Source organism: Lepidochelys kempii, chromosome 11 (genome assembly GCF_965140265.1).
Source record: "Lepidochelys kempii isolate rLepKem1 chromosome 11, rLepKem1.hap2, whole genome shotgun sequence".
Lineage (NCBI taxonomy): Eukaryota > Metazoa > Chordata > Testudines > Cheloniidae > Lepidochelys > Lepidochelys kempii.
Window position 1 is genome coordinate 42,052,279 of NC_133266.1, and position 21,969 is coordinate 42,074,247.

The 21,969-nt window shown below is 42.5% G+C and overlaps 1 protein-coding gene and 1 long non-coding RNA gene across 3 annotated transcripts in view; one reads left to right on the plus strand and one right to left on the minus strand.

Moving 5' to 3' along the window:
- Positions 1-3,208: 3,208 nt before the first annotated feature.
- LOC140895304 (uncharacterized) lies at positions 3,209-3,920 on the plus strand. The gene is made up of 2 exons (XR_012154163.1): positions 3,209-3,495; positions 3,782-3,920. It is a non-coding gene; the product is annotated as an uncharacterized lncRNA (long non-coding RNA).
- Positions 3,921-5,077: 1,157 nt separating this feature from the next.
- Positions 5,078-21,969, minus strand: part of CIRSR (corepressor of RBPJ and splicing regulator) — a 46,346-nt gene continuing 29,454 nt past the window's right edge. For both annotated transcript variants that reach the window (XM_073305889.1, XM_073305890.1), the window contains 3 exons: positions 9,953-10,059; positions 8,333-8,418; positions 5,078-6,638 (listed from right to left, as the gene is read on the minus strand). In XM_073305889.1, the coding sequence (XP_073161990.1) occupies positions 5,936-6,638; positions 8,333-8,418; positions 9,953-10,059 (896 nt within the window). In that variant the 3' untranslated portion in view covers positions 5,078-5,935. The remainder of the gene's footprint in view (positions 6,639-8,332; positions 8,419-9,952; positions 10,060-21,969) is intronic.

Sequence of the window (21,969 nt, forward strand, 5' to 3'; positions counted from 1 at the left end):
GGGTAATTGGTACACTAAGTGTTTATTTTAAGTGAGAATAATTTAGCTACAAATTTTCTTAAGGAATAACATTCTTAACACATTAACAACAAAAAAAGGAAAACTGATTTGCTTTTATGTTTGACAGTCGGTCTTGATGCCTTTGAGGGATGCTTATAACTGTGGCTCTTTGGCGCCATCTAGAGCTTCAGGAGCACAGGGCGGCACTTGCTTCGCTCCCTACGGCATAAGCTGCGAACCGCTAAGACTTTTGTGCTAGTGCAGGAAAGATCCCTGCTCATTTCGTTTGGCAGAAGGAATCAGCCCCTCGCTACGTGGCGTGGGGGTGGGCCTGGCTGGAGTCAATGTTTTACCTGGGCAAGGTTGGAAATGTTGGACAGGTAAAGCTAAAGCAAGAGACCCTCCGCCGACTGGCAGAGACTTGGATTTCAAATGTATTCGAACTCCCTACAAGGCAGATGGAGGTACCGCAGCAATCCTCCTGGCCCTCCATTCCCGAGAGCAAGGGTGAACCACCCCCAGCAGCGGGCACAGGACCCTCAAGCCACACGCAGAGCCTTTAGCAGCCGGGGGGAAGTTAGTGTTCAAGTTAGTACTAGAAACTATTGTTTCATGAGCAAACTTACCAGACTAGGGGGGGAAAAATCGAGCCAGGCTGGAGAGATCACCCACCTGAAGAAGGGACCTGGCTCGGGTCTGGGCCACCGATCCCTTGCCCTTTCACCCCTGAGCTGGCCCGGCGCCCAGGCTAGGCAACCAACCGGCTAGGGAACACAACGGAGCCGCTTGCTCTGATCTAGAGGGGTCCTTAATTCAGTGCAATCACTTTGTGGGCAGGAGCGGCCCTTTCCAATTAGTTCTATCCTCAAGTCCAAACGTGTATGGTTTTTAAAAGTCCGCCTAATGTCCGGGTTTGGGTCTTAATCCCCAATGGGATCTGCACCTCGGTGCCACTCCGCCTTTGACTCGTGTGCAGAGCTAGGCTGGAGTTAGTATTTGGGAACTCGGTCATCCGTGACCATGCGACGAGTAAAATAATATGTTTCTCAGTAGAATGCAGCTACCTTTGCACGGGGTAATGCGGCTGAATTTGTGTTGGTGTTTTAATATAAATCCCCAGCCCTGCCTGTTTCAGAGATGTGCTAATTACTACTTGGATAGCAGGGCGCAAAGTCCTTGTCCATTTCCAAGTACAAAGTAGGTTGCTAGAAAATTTGAAATTGCCTTTCAGCCTAAAGCTGCCTTACCTGAATGTCATAATTACAGTAATTATGTACATCCAAATTACATGCTAATTAAATTAGAATCAAATCGTTCTAAATCGAAATCAAATGAGGTAGCGAGAATTAATCAATGACAACATAAATAGAGAGCTTCCTTCAGGGATATTTATTGTAACGATCCAAGCAGGAATTTGATCTGAGTCACCTGTTTATTTACTTTCAAATTAGTAATTTATTTTCGTTCGCCATAAATTTCAGCGATCAGTTTTCCAAGCGCCAAGAGCTACAGGGGAAATGGAGCAGTGTGAAAAATATGATCCAGATGTCGGTACTCCGAGTTCCTCGAACACCAACAATGCTAACTCGATCGTCATCTTAAAATTACAAGAAAAATCGACCCCTATTTGGAGGGTGCGGAGTAGCGCCCTTGCACTTGCGGTTACTTCACCGGGGCAAGGGCCAGGGCTTCATTTTGACCATAATGTGCACTTCTGGCTAATGGGAGCACAATGGAAAACGCCCTGTTTTCCTGCTGATCACTGTCATTCCGCACCTAATTAACACGTTTCCATGACAAGTTAAGCCTCTCCATTGTTACAGCACAAACAGGAGGAGACTTGCCGAAATTAAAGCGGAAGCCGCCTTTCACCTGTGGAAGCCGCCTCCCCGTGAGCAGCTGGGGAGCTGAAACAGGCCGGGCCACTCACCTGTTCGCTACGCCCTGCATGTGGGGCTACACAACCCCCCCGGGCTAACTCCCCTCCCAGGAGCAAAGACTGTCCAGGGGCTTCAACCTTGGGGGCGGTCTCTGCCCCCCGGCCCAGCAGCCTTGGGAGCCGGGGGTGGCGAGCTGGAGGGGAGCTGGAGCCCTGCGAGCTGACAGGGCTGCGGCCCGGGGGCCTATGAGGAGGAGACTAATATTCTCTTCGTGGGGCACTTTACACCTTGGCTTGGCTCGGCTCCCGCGGGAAGCACAGAGGTGGCCCGAGAAGCTCCAGCCTTGGCCGAGGCCGTTCCCAGCAGCACAGAGCCATGACAGCACGGCCTCTTGTCCTGGGGGTCGGGCGCGGGGCAGAGGTCTGACACCCCTCCGCCCCCAGTCTCTGGAGCGGCGGCCCCTCCTCTGGCAGCCCTGGGGCTGCCCCGCAGGGTCACAGCGGCCCGGGCTCCCGCTCTGGCTGATGACAAAGGGGCTCCTGCCTGACCACTACAGCTCCCATTAACACCGCGCCCTCTGGGGACCTTCCCCTGCACGGTGCCCTGCTGCCCGGCCTTGCTGCAAGCAGAGGGGTCCCCTCCCCGCACGAACTCGCCTGTTTACAGCAGCGCCTTGCGGCCCCGAACTTCCCACAACTTTCCCTGAGGCGGGGCAAGGCGCGGTCTGCTCGCAGCCTGCAGCGCCGGGCCCCGTCTAGCACCCCGCCCCAGGCGTGGGGGCGGGGACTCCCAGACACGACCGGCCCCAGCTAACACCCCTCCCCGGTGAGGGGAGCCAGCGGGAGACTCGGCCTTTGGCCCCGCAGCGCCAGTGCCACAGGCATTGTTCATTCCCCCTCCTCCATGCGGTCCGCTCACGAGCGGGCGATGACCTCGGGGCTGGCGAGTCCCCAGGCCCCCTGCTCCTAGCACGGAGCCGAGTTACTCCCAGCCCAGAGTTCACGTAGCGAGAGCGTCTCCGCAGCCTGCAGAGCCCCTGCCTCGCAGGGGAGCTGCCTTCAACGTTGCGGGTTAAGCAAATCCGCTGCCGGTTTGTGCCCGAGTGGCTCCCGAGGGCTGGGGACTTACCGACCAGCCATTCATCCTGCGCCCGGCCTCAGGGTTAATCCCGTCCCGCTGCAAACGGGAGACGACGTCCCCGGCCATTCGTGAGCCAACAGCACCTCCTCCCGGAGCTCACTCGCTAGTGTCAAATGGCGCCGTTTCCACCATCCCCTGCGCGCGCAGTAGCCGTGGGGCGACGCTTCCCGGGGCGCGCAGGCCGGCTCGGCGGCCTCGGGCGGGCTGCGTGGAAGAGCCAATGCGCGGCGCCAGGGGCCCCCGCGCGCTGTGTGTGTCTGGAGCTCTGGGGCGGGAGTAGAAGGTGCCGTGGGCGCCAAGGGCCGGCGCGCCAGCGCGTTCCCTCCGCTCTGAGCAGGAACAACGACGGGGTTGGAGGCCAAGCTCAAGCTGCTCCCTCGAGGCTTTTGACAACAGGCCGCTCTGGAATCCTGGCCCCTTTGCGCTAGGTTTGAGGCACCCTGGTTGCCCTCCTTTAAAAGCTCTGTAGCCTCAGGTAAGCAAATCAGGCCCTTCTCAAGAGCAGCTTTGCCAAACAGGGAGCTGGGGCTGCTCCCAGCCCCTCCCTTGGGTTGTCAGTTTGAACTGAGCTAAAGAAAATGTTAAGGGCAACAAGGCTCTTCGCCTGACCCAGTGTGAATCCTTTCCCAAAGCTGTCTCCACTTGCTGCTGAAGGCAGAAGAGCAGGTAACTAACAAAAATACTGGATTTATCAGCCTGCCCGATGTTGCCTCTTACCCATATATTTCCAAGATTACATTGCTTGTTTCTGTCTTTTCCAGGTTGCAGACAGGGAACAGCCAGCCAGCAGAACAGATACACACCACTTAACCACAGACTAATACCTCCTCCTTGCAGGCACAAAGGCAGTGTCAGATGCTCCGGATACACTTTACGAAGTGCCTGCAAACAGAAATCAAACACACACAGCATACACAAATGCCTACTACAAACAGAGGCTGGCAAGCCACTAGTGCAGATCCAAAGGCTGAGCCCTTCCTCCTTCTGTCTGCACCAGAAAGTTAGTAGCTGTATTACAGCCAAGCTGCAAGGCTGGCAAGCCACTAGTGCAGATCCAAGGCCCTGTGTCTGTCATGTGCAACAAAATACACTGCACATTCATGGAGAGACAGACTGAGCTCTTCAGAGAGAAGAGCATCACATCCTGCTGGTTGTTATTCCTTGTGCCCTTTCAAACTGGGTTCAAAACACACCGTTTAAAATGAATCAATGGGATACCAAAACAGGCCATTTCCCCAACTACCCAAACATTGGAGAGAGCAACCCTGGCTTCTACCTTGTATCCAGGCTGCTGTGTTTTTTCCAGACTGGTGCACAGTGTTTTACAGACCTTTTGAAACAAAATAAATGCCACGTGGTAGCAAAGGTGCCTGATTCTGTTGGTGCCTCACCCCCAATATTTAGGTGGATATGCCTGAGAGTACTTTGTTAATATTCTGTGAGTCAAATGGAATGTGCTTTAAAAGGTTACATCTTACCACTGGGCAGTCGGAGTGAGTCCCAACATTTCTCCCAACAGTTTGGTTTATTTGTTAAAGATTCCCCCCAAGTTTATCAAATTTGCCTCTTGTCCCTTTTAAATGACAGCTTTTACAAGCAAATACTATGGATCAATTTAGGGCCCAATCCTTCCAAGTGCTGAGTGCCCTCAATTCCCATTAATATCAGCACTGCCAAGGGCCTAAGGGGCAAGCTGGTGCAAGTATTTAAAGAAGAAAAGCCTGACATGTTTGAAAGGGTGAAAACTTTCAAACGTGTTTAAAAGGTCAAATCACTTCTACAGCATTTTAACTCCATATGATATTTAAAGCTTTTGCCTGGCAGTTTTAAAATGTGCAGGTGGGACAGCTAAAGAACTACAACCCTCCATTTGTAGTGAAGAGGGGGAAAACTTACTTGCCTGAGCCTGATTGCACCATTTTACTGCTAACTCAACCATTTTCCATGTTCTTAAAAACCGTAAAGACATTCTCCTTGCAGCAGAAAAACATGTGGTTTTCCTGCCTGTGCCTTTGAAATGACTTAGGGACTCTGGAAAATTAGGCAATTCATACTGGTTATAGAAAGTAACAGTTTATTAAGGTAGTTCATCCTCATGACATATGGGGGGGGGGGGGAAATCCCACAACTGTTAAGTAAACTGCTGCATGACAACACAAGAATGAGCATTTGCCTTAACTTTCTATTGCACACAATGAGATACCTTGGAAACAGCTGAAAGGGTGAATATTCTTTTCATGTCTTGAGAAATTCTTGAACAATAACAACACTGTACTAGCATCTACCAACAGGGATTCAAGATGTTTAGATAGCCCTGATTAAGTTAGATACTGCAGGAGGTCAAAAAATGTTGGCTATACACTTATGTGGAAATATGTCTGTCTGTTGTTTTAACTGGTGAAATTGCCCTCTTATGTGAAACCTCTGAAAAAGTTTCAGTACAAAAATAATCTAGTATGAAGCAGTGATTTTTATCCTGAATTATGTCAAATAATGTTTGGCATTGTTATACAAATCCTGGGACTCTTCCAAAATTACCCCATGCTCCTCCAAAAGTGTTACATCTCAGAAGCAAGAAGAAATAATACTCTACAAAACGTTAACACATCATGTACTGGTATTTTAAAAATATTTCTGAACAAAGGAAGTATAATTTACAAAAAGTCTAGGGCTTGTTACACAAATACAAGAAACATTCACCAACAAAAATATATCTACAAAAATACCATAATATTTATATCTAACTTACAAATATCCCCAAATAATGAATGGATTTGGTGCTGTTTTGCAGGACATGACAATTTACAAGAATTGGAAAATGAAAAGTAACTTCTTAAAAAGAAAGCAATGCCTGACTGAACCCTGGTTAAAGGTACTCAACCAAAAGGAAGATATGTTTGCACCAGTCACCCACACTATTTATATTTTCTCTCTCTGCTTCTGCTGTTTCTGCCTCTTTCCTTATGGTCTACTTTATTGCACCTGTCTCCACCGCTCTCTCTACATTTTTTCTCTCTGTACGCATCTGTGCTGTGGCTTCTGGTTTCATTTTTCCTGTGCTGCTCTTCACTGGGGCTTCGATTTTGTCGTCTTCTTATCTGCCTTTGCTTGTAATTGCTGTGACTTGTGCAAGAGCTTCTCCCGCTCCTCTCATCCTTGCTTTGGCTTCTGCTATCCCTCTCATTTCTTTCAGTTTCTCTCTTGTCTGTGCTGTGGTTTCTGCTTTTGGACTTTCTTTCACTCTCACAGGAGCTCCATTTGTTGTTCTCCCCAGAACTATCTTGCTTTAAAAGTCTACACTTCTCCCTATCTTTGTCCTTGTTACCGTGACTACTGGAGGGTTGTTCATAAAGTTTTTCCTTCTTAGTCTTTGTCTTCCCTTCTGAATCACTGCTGTTAGCCCCTGAAAACTTGTCTTTTTTTCTTTTCTTAGAATACATCTTCTTTTGTATGGCTTTGCTGTCAGTCTCACTATCACTGCTGCTTACTGAAGTCTCACTGGAGGAGGAGGAAGAGGAGCTGATCTTATGTTTCTTGTGTTTACGTTTGCTTTTCTTCTTTTGCTGCTTTTTCTTCTTTCTGTCTTTCCTCTTTTTCTTCTCCAGACGATCCAATTTCCTTTTATTTTGAAAATAAAAAAGATCAATCAAGCATTTAAAGATAGGTAAAATGTAGCACCACTGCCTTCTTGTGCAGTCAATACTTAAAACGACAGTACGCAGTAAACACGCAACATTTTTTTACGAAGCATGTTGAACTTTTGGCTTTAAATTTCTGATCTCAAACTAAACTGAAGTATTTAAAATGTAGCTCCCATTTAGCCATCCCTCAGAACTACAAAGAAGTAATTTTTAATGGACCACATTTAGGAAGGTGAGGGTAAGAAATGTGAACCTGGGCCTTACAACTGGTAGTGCAACCAGTTGATGTTTTTGAGCTGGCTCTGTTGGTTTGACTCTGTAATATAACAAGGAAAATTTTCAAAGGCACAAATAGCAGTTAGGCGCCCAACTCCCAATGGCCCTCAGTGGAAGTTAGGAGCCTATCTGCTACATGTGCCTTTCAGAATCTTCCCCCAATGTTAGTTCTCCAGAAAGCTGTTCTTATCATCTGTTCAGTCATAAACAGAGGTGTAAAATGTCTAGTCAACAGTACACTGTTCTATCAGGCAAGCAAACACATTTATTTTCATTTCAACTGCTTTTGCCCAGTTTTGTAATTTTAAGCCCTTGGTCACTCTTATTTTGTTAATTCTTATCAATGAGTCAGCCACTACATTTGACATGCTACCTAGACTGCCTTCATTGGATTTAAAACAAATTAAGAAGCTTAAAATCACTGAGGACCTAAACACTTAGCTAAACTGAAGCATTTAAAAATATACAGTAATTTAAACTGTGTTTGGGACATTAGAAATCCAAACAAAATTATTAAAGGTTAAATTACTGAAACCACATGCATGCATATATATATATATAGAGAGAGAGAGAGAGAGAGTGTGTGTGTGTGTGTAATATACACACACACACAATTATCCCTCATAAATAGTGTAAACTGTTTTCCTTATTTAAAGTTAATTACACTTTTGGACCTCACAATGCTCACAGAGTGCTCCTTTAACTTTTCTTTAAGTTATTATATTTAAATAAATAAGAGTGATGTCTGTGTCATCTATCAGCCAGTGATTCAAAATTGGTTAATAAGGACACACAAAATTAGAGAAGAAATGTAAAACCTTCTTTCCCCTTCAGCATATGAAAGCAACAAGGCAGCAGCAGAGAAAAAACAAACTTTGTTCGGAAACCACAAAAATATCCTGCACTCCCTCTGCTGGCTAATCCTAATTCTAGGGCTATGGTAAACTGTAACACCACTGCTGATACACAGAAGAAAGGTTAAGTTTAGCTCCCTTAGGAACAAAGGAAGTACGTCAAGCTTTGCCAAGTGCAAAATCAACAAGGAAAGAAATGTAATTTTCAATCTTGGAAGAGAGCATGGTAAACAATGGAGTGTAAAATATTTTAAAATAGCAATTGACATTGTCCTCTGTGAGCTGATGCATATACAAAGTTAGTGTGTGTGTCACAGCATTCAAAGTTAAATATGAAGTGAAAATAAAGCCATTAAAACTGCATTACAATTGGATTACAAAATGATGAATAAGCATGCTGCATAATACGAAGTGTGGTAGTCAAGTGTAGATTAATTTAAATTGATTTTTTTTCAGTAGATGGAAAACTGTAGTTAAAAGCTATTGGCTATATATTGCTAAACTCATAGGAATAAGTGCCATGCAACTGCGATAAAATTACCTCAGAAGTTTCTGTTTTTGTTTAGTTGACAGCGATTTTAAAAATTCAACTTCTGGGTCATCTTCTCCTTCACTTGCAACAAATTCCTATAAAGAGAAAAAGTAATAAGATACCATATCCTTAAATAAAAATAAGGTGGCATTTCAAATTAATGATTCCTGTATTAAAATATTATGAACATTAAAAGGTGTGTGAGAATTTGATTTTATGTATATGAACACACACACATACACCCCCAATAGCAACCTTGAGAAAATAAGCAGTTAGCTTGCTACAAAGAGGGAATCTATATTGGGTTTAAAAGGAGTTGGGTGTCAGAGTACAGGAACCATATAGCACCATAATGTGAACACTATAATGTTTCCACAGGCTAAGCCATTTAGGGAAAGCTGTCCTGAGTTCTGTCTAGTGTAAGAGATGGAAGCATTGGTTGGTGGATGGGAAACTGCAAGTCCCACTGAACCACAAAGAAATTTAGGCAGATCACTTAACCTTTTTCTACATGAGCTTACTCACTGAAAAATGGGTGTTATACCCATCCACCTCACAAGTGTGCCATAATGCTTAAATTATTGTCTGTAAAGTGCTATACAAATACAATATGTTGCAACTGTATTTTCTACCCACAACGACAACACAGTACTAAAAATCAGGTCAGATTTAAATTTAGGAATTCTTAAGACCCCCTTCCTTTCGAATTACATGCATCTGGAATACCCAATTTCTTACGCTTCACATTTTTAATTTTAACTCATGAGCAACAACAGGGCAGAAACTAGGACATAAGTTCTCCATATGCGACTTTTCTAAAAAACCGGTGAGAACTTTGCAACACATTTAACACTAATCTCATAAACTAGATTGTCTCCTGAGTACATAATTTCCTGTAAAGGCAAAGAGTGCTGCGTATGTGCATAAAAAGGAACATAAGCAGTTGTCTGTTTACTCAGGCTTTTTAGGAAGGGTTGCAAGGTACGGTCCAGTCCCTGATTCGCAAGTCATCCCGCCCCCCGTACTTGGTTGCCTGGTAGTTCAGTTATCTTGCTATATGAGTGAGGTGGCTTTATGGTGGGCTTGCTATTTTGGATAGTGTATATAAATTATGCATTTCACATTTTTGTTAAGGCACCTACAAGTCTGAAATAGGCACTATGTGAAAGTCTAAAGAAGTACAATTACATATTTAAAGTCTTGTAAATAAAAATTATATAATAAAACTAAATTAACATAAAAAGCTTTAAATAGAGAGAGTTATTTTTTGCATGCTTTCCTCTGGTTTCATCCAAAGCCAGTTCAGGGGTAAGCCTGCAGGCAGCACGTATCACATCAGATGCATGTTGCAGGAGCGCAAATCATCCCTTCTGGGACATATTCAGTTTCTAGTCATCCAGAGGAGACATTTAATTTATTAAACTGTGGCCTTAAAAAAATCATTTCAGATTTGTCACTTTGGCTAAAACTAAGCAGCAAAACACAATACATTTCAAGGTATTTTCCACTGCTAGATCTATCCAGCTTTCCTATGGATATGCATATTGGAAAAAATGTTAAGTCGCAATTCACAAGCAATCACATTTAGATTTACAGACATTTTCAGCTTACTGATAAAAAGATCATTACCTGTGATGGATCATTTGCGGTCAAGTTTCTCCCCAGTACATTTTGTTTCAGTGCAAACCCACTGTTTCTCATCTCCGCTATTAGCTCTGAGGGGTGCATTGATGGCCCTGTTCACAAAAATCACAGTTTGAATGTATCATTTATATCTCTACCTTTTTTGGACTCCACAGTAGGAATTCAGTTGAAATTTTGTTAAGTAAAATCACAGCTAAATCAACTCAATAATCTTCTGCTGAGCAAATAATCAGATATGATTTTTTAAAACAGCAGTCTGGAGATTCAGAATAGAAAATAATTGCATTTTTCTTTAAGTGCAAGGGGATTCTCTTCTTATGTAACTTTGTCATGTTGAAAACAATATATTTAGGTATTGTCGGGTTGTATGCTTTTGACTGTAGTACAAAAAAAAGTATAGGAAGCCTAGAACAGACATATTAACTTAAAGACTTTTTAATACTTCCTTTCTCCAAAAGCAATAAGAAACCACACTTTTAAGAGAATATTATAGCATTTTTCATAACCATACAATACACATTTTAAAACTTTCACGTACATTTTTATTATTTTGTAATTGGACTTCTCTGAAATGATTTTTAAAGAACGAATTATATACCAAAGACTGTTTTTCTTCTAAAATATAATTGAGACCAGAGGTACATAATATGCATGTACTGATCATCTTGTTTACATTTTCTTTCAGTTTTGTTTTTTTGTTTTAAATACTGACTGAGGAGAGGCGGGAAACATCAACATGAGTTCTAACTCCTCAACATTTCTGTGCATGCTTGTCACTGTACAGATCAGAGCCATGGTGAGTATGCAATACCAAAAAGGCTATGTACATCTGCAAACAAAACATGCAACTATTGTCTGTGAAAGAGCTGTTATGATTTATTAGGTAAAAGATAGATTAATCATACTGATATAAGCCATTCACCAGAAATTCAACATACGTAGCATCTCAGTATGCCATCAAACCTTAAAGAAACTTACTAATATTGTAATATATTTTAATTACACAACTTGTAATGCCACATTAACAATTGGATGCAAAGGGGAAAGATTTTACTCTTCGGTTTTGTCTGAAACGGTGTCTATGCTGGATACCTTTTGACTGGCATTTTCAGAGAGATGTAATAACTGAAATGGCAGACATACTCTGCAGCATAATTAGGTGCCAGTGAGATAAACAGGCCAGCAGATAATGACCTCAGAGCCAGCCCTAGGAAGGGTAGGTGTGAGCAGCCCAGAGAGAGCATAATCTGGTCAAGATTTGGAAGGGATGTATAGGTCAAGAGCAGCATCTTGAGTCTGATTCTGAATGTGACAGGCAGAGAGAGTGTAACCGAGTCAGAACTGCTGCTGTAACCTTGCTCTGCTTATCCATATCTGCTCCTGATGCATAATCTTGGTACCTGCTTACACTAGATGGAAACCTAGCAACAGAATTTGGTACCAGCTGAAGTTTTAATGATGCATACAGGGAAACAAACAAAAAGGGCATTACAATAGCCTAAACAGGGCAAAACAATGACCTCAGAATGGGTGAGAGAAAGGCACACACACTAGCGCAACAGACATGAAAAGGCAGATGGCAGATTTCACCATAGCAGAGAAATCAAAATGTTTAATCAGACCAAAGCTCAGAAGGACACTTCTAAGCTAGCAAACATGAAATGTGGCTATGGAAGAGATACACCAACTGACAGAATAAAATAGTAATTCTAGATCTCCTGCCCTCTTCAGAATCTCACAGCATTTTACACACATTAAATTAATTAAAACAAGTTATCCCCAGTCAGCAGATAGGAGAAACTGAGGCACAGCAAATATAGGTAACTTGTCCAAATTTTCCCCAAGCGGGGGGGAGGGAGAGAGAATAAATGCATGCGCTAATTTGTTTTTTTATTATATAAAGGAGTCTGAAAGATTCTTAAGATTTTTTCCTTGTTTTCCTTCTTTTGCTGTAAAAATATCAGCAATTTCAAATCTTTGTCTTTCCTATTTTTGCTGGAGAACTAATGAGCTAGAGTGGAGTAGAGCTAGAGTGGAGCTCTCTGAGCCTTCCATTCATGGGCTACATAGGGTATTCAGCCTTTTGCAAAGAGATCTCTTCTCCCAATTGCTCACCTGGTATTTGAAGTTAAATAGGTGTTAAGGGAAAAAAGGCAAAAAAAAAATCCAGTTTTGAACAATCTGACTAAATCACTGTATTTCTCTTGGTACTTGTGATATCATGATTTTGTTAGTTACCTAGCCATCCATAAAGCAGCCTGCTATAGCTCTGTTTTTGTTGGCTCAGCTGCTGTAAAGTGGCCAAAGAACTGGTTTATCTGACCCCACCAAGGAATATTCTCTTAAGGGGCTTTTCTGGCAGCACTGACCTGGTGGCATGATGCCTGTGGCACAGGGGCACGTCAGACATGGGGGGCAGGGGAATGTGGCTGAGCTCAAAGCACTCCAACTATTCTCTAGACTGGCAGAGTGGCCCATAGGAGGTTGTTCAAAATTGCCATTAATCAGAGCAGTCTTTGGGGGGTAGCTGTCTTAGGCTACAGGTATGCTCAGGATCTGAGAGGTGCAAGAGAGATTTACAGCCCCCTTTCCCTCTCATCTCCTTGATCTCTTTGCTTAGGCTGTACCTTCTAAGAGGTACTCCTGAGGGACCTCTGCACCACTGAACATGTGCAGAATTCATGTCTGGTGCAAAAAAAAATTTTCAAGCAAAATATACATTCTGCCCAAGAAGTGCTGAAGTTCTACCTTTCACCCACCACAGGCCGCTGTGGCCCCAGAACAGCCAGCAGCCAGCTGCATTCATCACAGCACCCTGCCCGCAGAGCCAGCTTAGGACAGACAGAGTGGGGCACACAGGGCTGCTGGGGTTCAGAAGGGCTAGTGGCGGGGAAACAAATGGGGAGTGCACTCATGAGCTAGTGGGGTGACAGCATTGAGCCAGGGGCTGAATGGGAGGGGGGCTGAAGGGCCACATGGGGGTGGGTGGGGTGCAGGGACATGGGCAGATGTGCCTGACTGAATGGGAGAGGCTCGGGATGTGGGGAGGCTCACCAACTACCTAATAATTCCTCCCTTCCCTTGCAAAAAATCCTGTTCCATACTTCTCCCACCCACACCCAGCAACCCTCCAGGTTCACTCCCACAATCCTTCCCTCTCCCTCAGGTCCTCCATTACCCCCAACTCCCACAAGCCTTTGCACTGCTTCTGAGGAGTGCAGGAAATATGTTTCTGTATTGTAGTTCAAATGAATTACTCAAAGTTCTGTATTAATATGCCTAGTAAGGAATCTATTTGTCAAAAAAACATTACTTGCACCTTTTTTTTACTTTACTTGCACTGTGACAGACATACTTGCTGACTGGTATTTTGAAATAAATTACCAAAATAATCGAAACTGGTGTGATTATATTGTGTTATTTTGACAAATAAAATAGGCAGAATTTTATAGAGTTTTTCAAATTTTGTCTGCAGAATTTTGAATTTTTTGGTGCAGAATTCCCCAAGGAGTAAAGAGGTACAGTTCAGAACTGGGACCAGAGTCTTCCAGGATTAAACTTGTTTAGTTTTAAAAGATCTCTGGCCTTCTTTGCATATAATAATTTTTAAAAAATTACACTGTTTTCTTCTTTTGTCTAGTTGGCAGCCGGTATCAAGTGGAGTGCCCCAAGGGTCGGTCCTGGGGCTGGTTTTGTTCAATATCTTCATAAATGATCTGGAGGATGGTGTGGATTGAACCCTCAGGAGGTTTGCAGATGACACTAAACTGGGAGGAGAGGTAGATACGCTGGAGGGGAGGGATAGGATACAGAGGGACCTAGACAAATTGGAGGATTGGGCCAAAAGAAATCTGATGAGGCTCAACAAGGACAAGTGCAGAGTCCTGCACTTAGGACGGAAGAATCCAATGCACCGCTACAGACTAGGGACTGAATGGCTCGGCAGCAGTTCTGCAGAAAAGGACGTAGGGGTTACAGTGGACGAGAAGCTGGATATGAGTCAACCGTGTGCCCTTGTTGCCAAGAAGGCCAATGGCATTTTGGGATATATAAGTAGGGGCATTGCCAGCAGATCAAGGGACGTGATCGTCCCCCTCTATTCGACACTGGTGAGGCCTCATCTGGAGTACTGTGTCCAGTTTTGGGCCCCACACTACAAGAAGGATGTGGATAAATTGGAGAGAGTCCAGCGAAGGGCAACAAAAATGATTAGGGGACTGAAACACATGAGTTATGAGGAGAGGCTGAGGGAACTGGGGATGTTTAGTCTACGGAAGAGAAGAATGAGGGGGGATTTGATAGCTGTTTTCAACTACCTGAAAGGGGGTTCCAAAGAGGATGGCTCTAGACTGTTCTCAGTTGTAGCAGATGACAGAACAAGGAGTAATGGTCTCAAGCTGCAGTGGGGGAGATTTAGATTGGATATTAGGAAAAACTTTTTCACTAGGAGGGTGGTGAAACACTGGAATGCGTTACCTAGGGAGGTGGTGGAATCTCCTTCCTTAGAAGTTTTTAAGGTCAGGCTTGACAAAGCCCTGGCTGGGATGATTTAATTGAGGATCGGTCCTGCTTTGAGCAGGGGGTTGGACTAGACCTCCTGAGGTCCCTTCCAACCCTGATATTCTATGATTCTTCTTTGCATAAAAAGCTTATGGGAATATATCCTTATGCTGATTTTTGTACAAAGCTCCAATTGACTTTGGTTGGAATTTAAGGCCAGAGTTGTTACTTGAGTGACTGCTCAGAATCAGATAAACCCAAAAGTGTATTTAAACATCTCTGTTCTCTAAAAGCATAAGAAAACTAACTGTATTCAGCAAGTTATTAACTTTGCTGGGAAAAATAAGAACCCGTGGAAGGTAAACTTGAAAAGAAAATGAATTAGACTAGTATGAGATTCTACTTTTTTTAAAAGAAACTATGGAGCCATGCTCATAGCTCCACCAATCTGTAATATTTTAGATTGGAACCAGGTTCTACTATAATTATCAGCGCTTAAAGGAGGTAAGCAACATTAGATCTATAGGTATGTTACACTGAAATTATATCAAAGGTGCCTACAGCATATGGAAAGGTTCCCTTTTTTTAGTCTGTGTAAATTGAAACATATAAAATAAACATGATTCTTATTTTGCGATTCTACATAATTCTGGTTAGTGAAACTAGCTTAACCTGAAATTGACAGGTTTGCTCTGAAGACAAAGGAGAATTTTCTGCAAACTTTGAAGAAAACTGGTCAAACTAGTTATAAGTCTGTAAAAAATTATTAATTTGGAATTTTGACAAGTGTAACTGTGTTCTAGATTCCATTAGCTCAGAAATATCTGGTTAGTACCCCTTGAAAATTCCCATATATTTAAATCTACTGCAAACTTCTGCTCAGGTTACATTTGAAGAAACTGCTCTGAAATTACAAAAACATCACTAATGATGGTTATATTTCTGATGAAAGGTTATGGCATGTGTATGACAGATAGAGTGAAACAGGATGCCGGATGTTATGACCCTGGATGGAAATGCAGAACTATTTTGCTGATTTAGCTTGTAGCTAGATGAGGTGAATTTCATTAGAATCAACTAAGGAAGAAAAAAAAGCTGAGATTCTTTAAAATGATAGAGCTAAGAGGAGGACACGAAATCTTGTCGGGGGAAGCCCTAGGGATAAAACAGTGAAAAGAAGTTTGAATGAGGGTTAATGGAAAACTGTAAATAGACTCCTGCCTTGAAGTTTTCTTATACATATTACATTTCTAAAGCTGCAAAATAAAAGCACACCCCAGGAACAGGAGTAAATTCTCAACAAGCCCCTGCTGTGCAAGTGTACTGTGTTGTGGGGGGGGCAGTGTAGGAACCTCACCTATTCACAGTATGTTACCTAATAATGGCTGGTTGCAGTGTGTGTAAGAATCCTCGCTGTAGTTGCCAGATAATGGAGAGATTTTTCTGTCTTAAAAAGGTAGAGGCCTATGATTTTTGGATCTGTAGACTTGGTTCTAGTTCAGGTGTTGGTGGTGTATTTATTTAGTAATTGTAGCTGTGAGAACCAAAGACTAATTCAGTGGAGCTTGTCAGGCTTTTGGGTTGACTGGCAGGTATCCAGCCAGGTCCTCAAAGATTCTGGACACAGGTTGCTAACTGAAAGAAATGTGATTCAGCATCAGTTTTATAAATGTTATTAAAACACAAAAATAAAATGTAACCAAAACTAAACTATTTTGAATAATATTAAATGAACTAGGATATATGTTTGCACAGTGCCAAGCACAATGGAGTCCTGGTCCATAACTAGGGTTCCTGGGAGCTACAGTAATACATAAAAAAATAATAAAGCAATACAACTATCAAATCAATATCAAAATTAACAAACTGGCCTCAATATTGGACTGCAGTTAAATCATCCATCCTTACAAATTCTAAGACAGAGTCCGAGAAGGTGGCTGTTTGGTTATAAATCCCAACTAAAGAATCTAACCAATGTCTATCAGGTTTATAATTTGAGTGGTTAAGAAGCTTAATACTGAAAGCAAATTGTTCTCTAGTGTCTGGAACAGTCAGAGACAATTAAAAAGCTTCCTCCTTAGATTTTAAATTTCTGTGAGCTGGCTCACCCTTTCTGCCCTTCTCCCCTCTACTCCTGCCTGAAGATATTAGAATACAGACTTTAACAATACACTCTTGATAAGGAAAAGTTTGAAACTACCAGAAGTTACAGGTGACAATCTCAAGTCTCAGGATTTTTAAAACATCAACCACACTCTCATGAGTAATTTAATGAGACAAAAGTTAGGGCTGTTGCCAGACACCTTCCCCAGGTGGACTTTATGGGCTATCTGACTCTCTGAAAAGGAGCCGAATCTACAGTTAAGTAGCCAAGCAGTGATATTTTGCTAGCACAGTGCTTCTCGCTAGCAGACCTTCTTTGGGTGCAGGGAGACTGATCAAAGGCCGGAGTGGCCTCTTTGTTGGTGCTTGTGACTTCATCTCATCAAAGTTACTGGCCTTATAGGATCTGCGACGTCACTCTTATTCCTCAAGTAGCTTGTTGATCTGAAAGACTAGGGGTGTCAGCTTTACCCTTGATTCTTATGGTTGGCAAGCTTTGCTCACTCCTCCTTGCAACATCTTCCCCCAAGGACTTTGGACAAGTCCAGTGTAAAAGCTATTTTGGAGCCCTGCAACTTGATCCAATTACATTTGAATTTGGCCATCCTTAGTGATAATCAACTTGGAAAAGTTTCACTTAAATCAGCAATTTAAAATATATTTGATGTTTGCAAACCAGAGACTGACATCAGCAACTCCTCAAACTATATCAAAAATCTGGATACAAATGACCACTTTGGAGGAAGTTGGCATGGAAGTTGGGTGAAAAGGTCCTGTGTGTCACCAGTTTATGGAAAGTTAGACATAAAAATCCTATAAAAAGAGCTGATTGCTAAGACCCTTTTTCAATAATCACTCAACGTTCATCTATCAGCAAAATTGAAAATAACATCAAACAATGATCTGTTTCATCATTGCCATTTTTTATTCTTCTTAAAACAAAGCAATTACAGTACCTAAACTATTATTGAACTGGGCAAACAGCTTGTTGTCTGGAATCTACATCTTAACAGAGATAAGTTACATAAAAACTTTTGAAGACACCCATTTAAGAAATAAAAATTGTAAATTTCTATAAAGGTCTGTATCGCCATAAAAGTGATTGTCTTCATATAGCAAGCAGGTCATTGCAGAATGGTACCAGACTTTTTTCCTCTATATGATGACAATTGGCTAAACAGTTCACCTTTATGCATAATTAAAATTACATTATGGAGTCACACAGAAGAGGCTCCATAGTTTAAGATGCATCCAGAGATCCAACACAAGACCCTTATTTTTTTCATGGTCCTAATAGCTAGAAATAGTTTCTCCTTGCACAGTTAAGTCTCCTGTGATGTGTCAGAGTGACCCTCCCATGGAAAGGGCGAGGTAAAGGGTTACTGAGTGCAGGGGAACCTAGGTTGTGAGCATGTCCTCAGATGGGGTCCAAAGCTACATTGACCCCGATAGCTCTGCTTTGCTCTCTGCCTCCTCCAGCCTATCTTAGAATACCTCAATGGTTGCTCAGCCTGCCTAACCGGTGAGTCATGGAGGCAGGCCAGCAGCAGCAAAGAATGGAAATAGCTGGGGGAACTTGACAGTTCTATCAGCTTTTCTTTGTAGGGCTCAAGTAGGCGGTTATGGCAAATAAGAGAAATAACTCAAACATTTTAAAATAAAACATACAGTGTGGCCTACATCTGAGCTGTCATGTGAATGTGTGAAGTTTGGGGCTACTGCGATAAAGCTAGTGCAGCGTGAAAACATTTCAGGTGAAATTTCAAAATGGGCTTATTTCTGAAATGTTTCTTCTACTAAAGTTACTATTTGAGAAAAAAAATACAGACAATTCAGTTGGCCCAGAAAAAGAGTATTAAATGTGGAAACTGAAATCATTTAATAAAGTGTGAAATGAGAGATTTTAGTCCCAATTAATTCAGTTAAATTGATCTCAATTAAATATCAGAAGAAATCTGAATGCTCTGTTGTTATGGTTGCACTCAGATTGTACTTCAATCTGATGATCTCTATTAAACAACAAAGGTAAAAAAAAAATCCTGTATTTCACTTGCTACAGGTCTAAATTACAAGTTCTCTCATTCCCCATTTAGGCCTCTCCCCTTCCATACACAAGAAGACTGGAAGTTACGTCTGAAACTATTTCCTTTTAGGTCTTGTCCACACTATGGCTGAAGTCACAGAGCCAACAACTGTATTTAGTACATAGTAATTGCTATCATGGTTTCCACTAACAAATGTGGACAAGGATTTCTTTTTTATTAGAATAATGCTGGCTAAAGTGTAGGCCTACATTTAAGTGGTCTAAAACATAGTTTTCAAATTCTCCCCAATGGTGGTGGAAAATTAAATAAAATATAGTGGTTGCTAGAATAGTCCAAACTGTAGCATGGACAAAATCAATCTTCTGGTCACTAGTGACTACCAAAACAGCACTTTGTTATTTCTCCTATCTGCTCCTGATGCATTGTCTTGATAATACCTGCTTAGTTTACTGACAAAAGCTTTCATTTCTGCCAGCACTGCAGAAGACCAAGCTGAATTGTTCTGCTACATGCAATCAATTAAGTTACCAACTAAGTTTTGATTCTAGACTACCTATTGAAAGTGTTGAGGTAAGAGGCAGTGAAAGCATAACTCATTCCCATCAGAGGCAGGGGCAGAATACAGTAACTGATTTTCAGACATCATGTTATGCTTGCATAGTAGTGGCATTTACTGAATCTTGTTTTGATTCAGAACAGACAATTTGATAGGGAAGTCACTGACCATAGGCTAACAGGTGTCATTTTTACAGTCACTTTTCTAACATTAGCCACATTTTAGTGCACCCTAGTTGTTTGCATATAATGCAGGTTTTACCAAAGCACAGATTGTTTAGATTAGACCATGAAATTCAGATCCAAACCCTTCCTCAAGTTTGGGAGTGGAAGTTGTACAGATCCAGAGTGCCGAACTAGAAACAGACTAGTGTGGCAATGCTGACTTCACACAGGTGAAGGGAGCTGGAATGGGGGTTCTGGTTTGGGACAGTTTCTAGTTTAAATGTGTGTTCTTTTTACTCTAAAAGGAACAACCCTAAGATCCATCATTATAGAGCCTCCACAGATATATGCTGATGGATCTACGAGATGGTATCGTTTGAATAATGCATTATTTTTGGAATAACGTTTGGCAAAAAGCAAACTGTCTACTCTCTCCTATCCAAAGAGGACCTGAGATTACATGCTACTGTAATATTTCCAAAATTGTATTTTTCAGATGGAATAAACCTACAGCACTGTTCTACTTTGCTTCCTATGCAGCAGTGATTCTAAGAACATGCTCTTATATTTCACCGAGGGAAACTGATAACTATCATCAATCAAGCTTTAGACCTGGTCCCTCCAGCAACTTCTAAAGAAAAGACAAGGGATTTACTGGATTACCTATTCAATGTAAACTCTGCAACCTATGTTTACAAACCAGACAATCCTACTGGTCAAAAACTACATAGCAAAGCGTAGGAGTCCCTGGACTGGATTGCAATGGGAAGAAGTATTTAGTTGTGCAGGTCACCAGGATGAGCTGATCATATTATTTTCAGATCTGAAGTCACAAAGTCTTGCTGTTCTGGGTGACTTAATTGACTAAAAGAAAAGGAGTACTTGTGGCACCTTAGAGACTAACAAATTTATTTGAGCATAAACTTTCATGAGCTACAGCTCACTTCTTCGGATGCAACTGTATCTCATGAAAGCTTATGCTCAAATAAATTTGTTAGACTCTAAGGTGCCACAAGTACTCCTTTTCTTTTTGCGGATACAGACTAACACGGCTGCTACTCTGAAACCTTAATCGACTATGAAGGCAAGATTGACTCAAGAGCTCTTAACAACCAAGGGCTGTCTCTTTGGTGGGCTTTCACTAAATATACCTAGTTGGCCCCACAGTGGATTTATTTTGGAGTTTGAATTAGAGATCCAGAACACTGCTTCCTATGGTTGGCGGTCAGGGCTCACAGTTTGAGGTGGAAGACCTGTTTAATTGGTCTGTCCTTGGATATGAAAGAAAATTAGCTAGATTTTAAAATTCTTGGAGGAAGTATACTATAAAAACCAATGAATTATTCTACCCAACAGCTTTTTGGAACACACTTTTTCAGTCTCTACCATTAAATACTCTCAAATGTCCCCCTCCCTTTGTGTCACTGGAGAAAGAAGAAAGTTGAGCACCAGTGGTGGAAATCAGAAACTGAGCTTGATCACAGGACAGACTTTTTGAATTTAGGTCATGGCTGTGATTGAGATAAAAGCAGAGCTCTTTTTCACTCCACCACAAGGACAATGAAGTCCCAGTCAGCGAAAACATTCCATGTCAAGACAACCTAATGTATCTCGGCTACTTCCTCTAATACAGAGTTGAGCATTTCTCACTCAACTTTTCTACTACTTCCCAGAGAAGACTGATTGAGTTCAGATGAGATATGCACTTTGATGGAGTAATTTTCATACCCACTGTGGGGGAAAATAGTAAGTGCAACATCTTCTATCCTTGACTTTAAATTAGTTTTATCCTTTGCAGTCCTGAAAGTGCTTCATGAACTTCAGATTAGGGCCTCTATTTGGGTCAGTGTCTCTCATGGGTGGTTAAACTGAGTGGGATGATACTGACACTATTATTGGTGGAGCTAGTCAGTGCTTCTTTGGGGGAGAGCAGAATGGCAAAATTTCTTCAATAAGCAATTATTAGGGGGCTATTGTTTAAGAAACTGTCTCTTGATGCAGATAATCTTGACAATAATTGCCCTGTCTCACCTTCCTTTTTTGGGAAAGATTACTGTGAAGGTTTTGGCCAAACAGATTTGCCAATACCTGGAGTATTCTGATACCATGGAATCCTTCAAAGTGGTTTTAGATGTGGCTAAGTTACGGAGGCAACTCTGAGGATTTTCCTCCTGGCAATAGACGAAGATGAAATATCTGTGGAGACTGTGGAGTCAGGTTGAGAAAAGTCAATGGGACATATGTTTTTAACTCACTTTTGAAAATCCCATCCTCTATTCCAGGGGTGGGCAAATGATTTGGCCTGACGGCCACATCTGAGTATGGAAGTTGTATGGCGGGCCATGAATGCTCATGAAATTGGGGGTTGGGGTGTGGGAGGGGGTGAGGACTCTGGCTAGGGGTGCGGGCTCTGGGGTGGAACCAGAAATGAGGAGTTCAGGGTGCAGGAGGGGGCTCCGGGCTGGGGCAGGGGTGCGGGTGGGGGGGGTGAAGGCTCCAGCTGGGGGTGCAGGAGGGTGGGACCGAGGGGTTCAGAGAGCAGGAGGGGATCAGAGCTAGGGCAGAAGGGTCGGGGCACTGGAAGGGGTCAGGAGTGTAGGCTCTGGGCAGCGCTTACCTCAAGCAGCTCCGTGA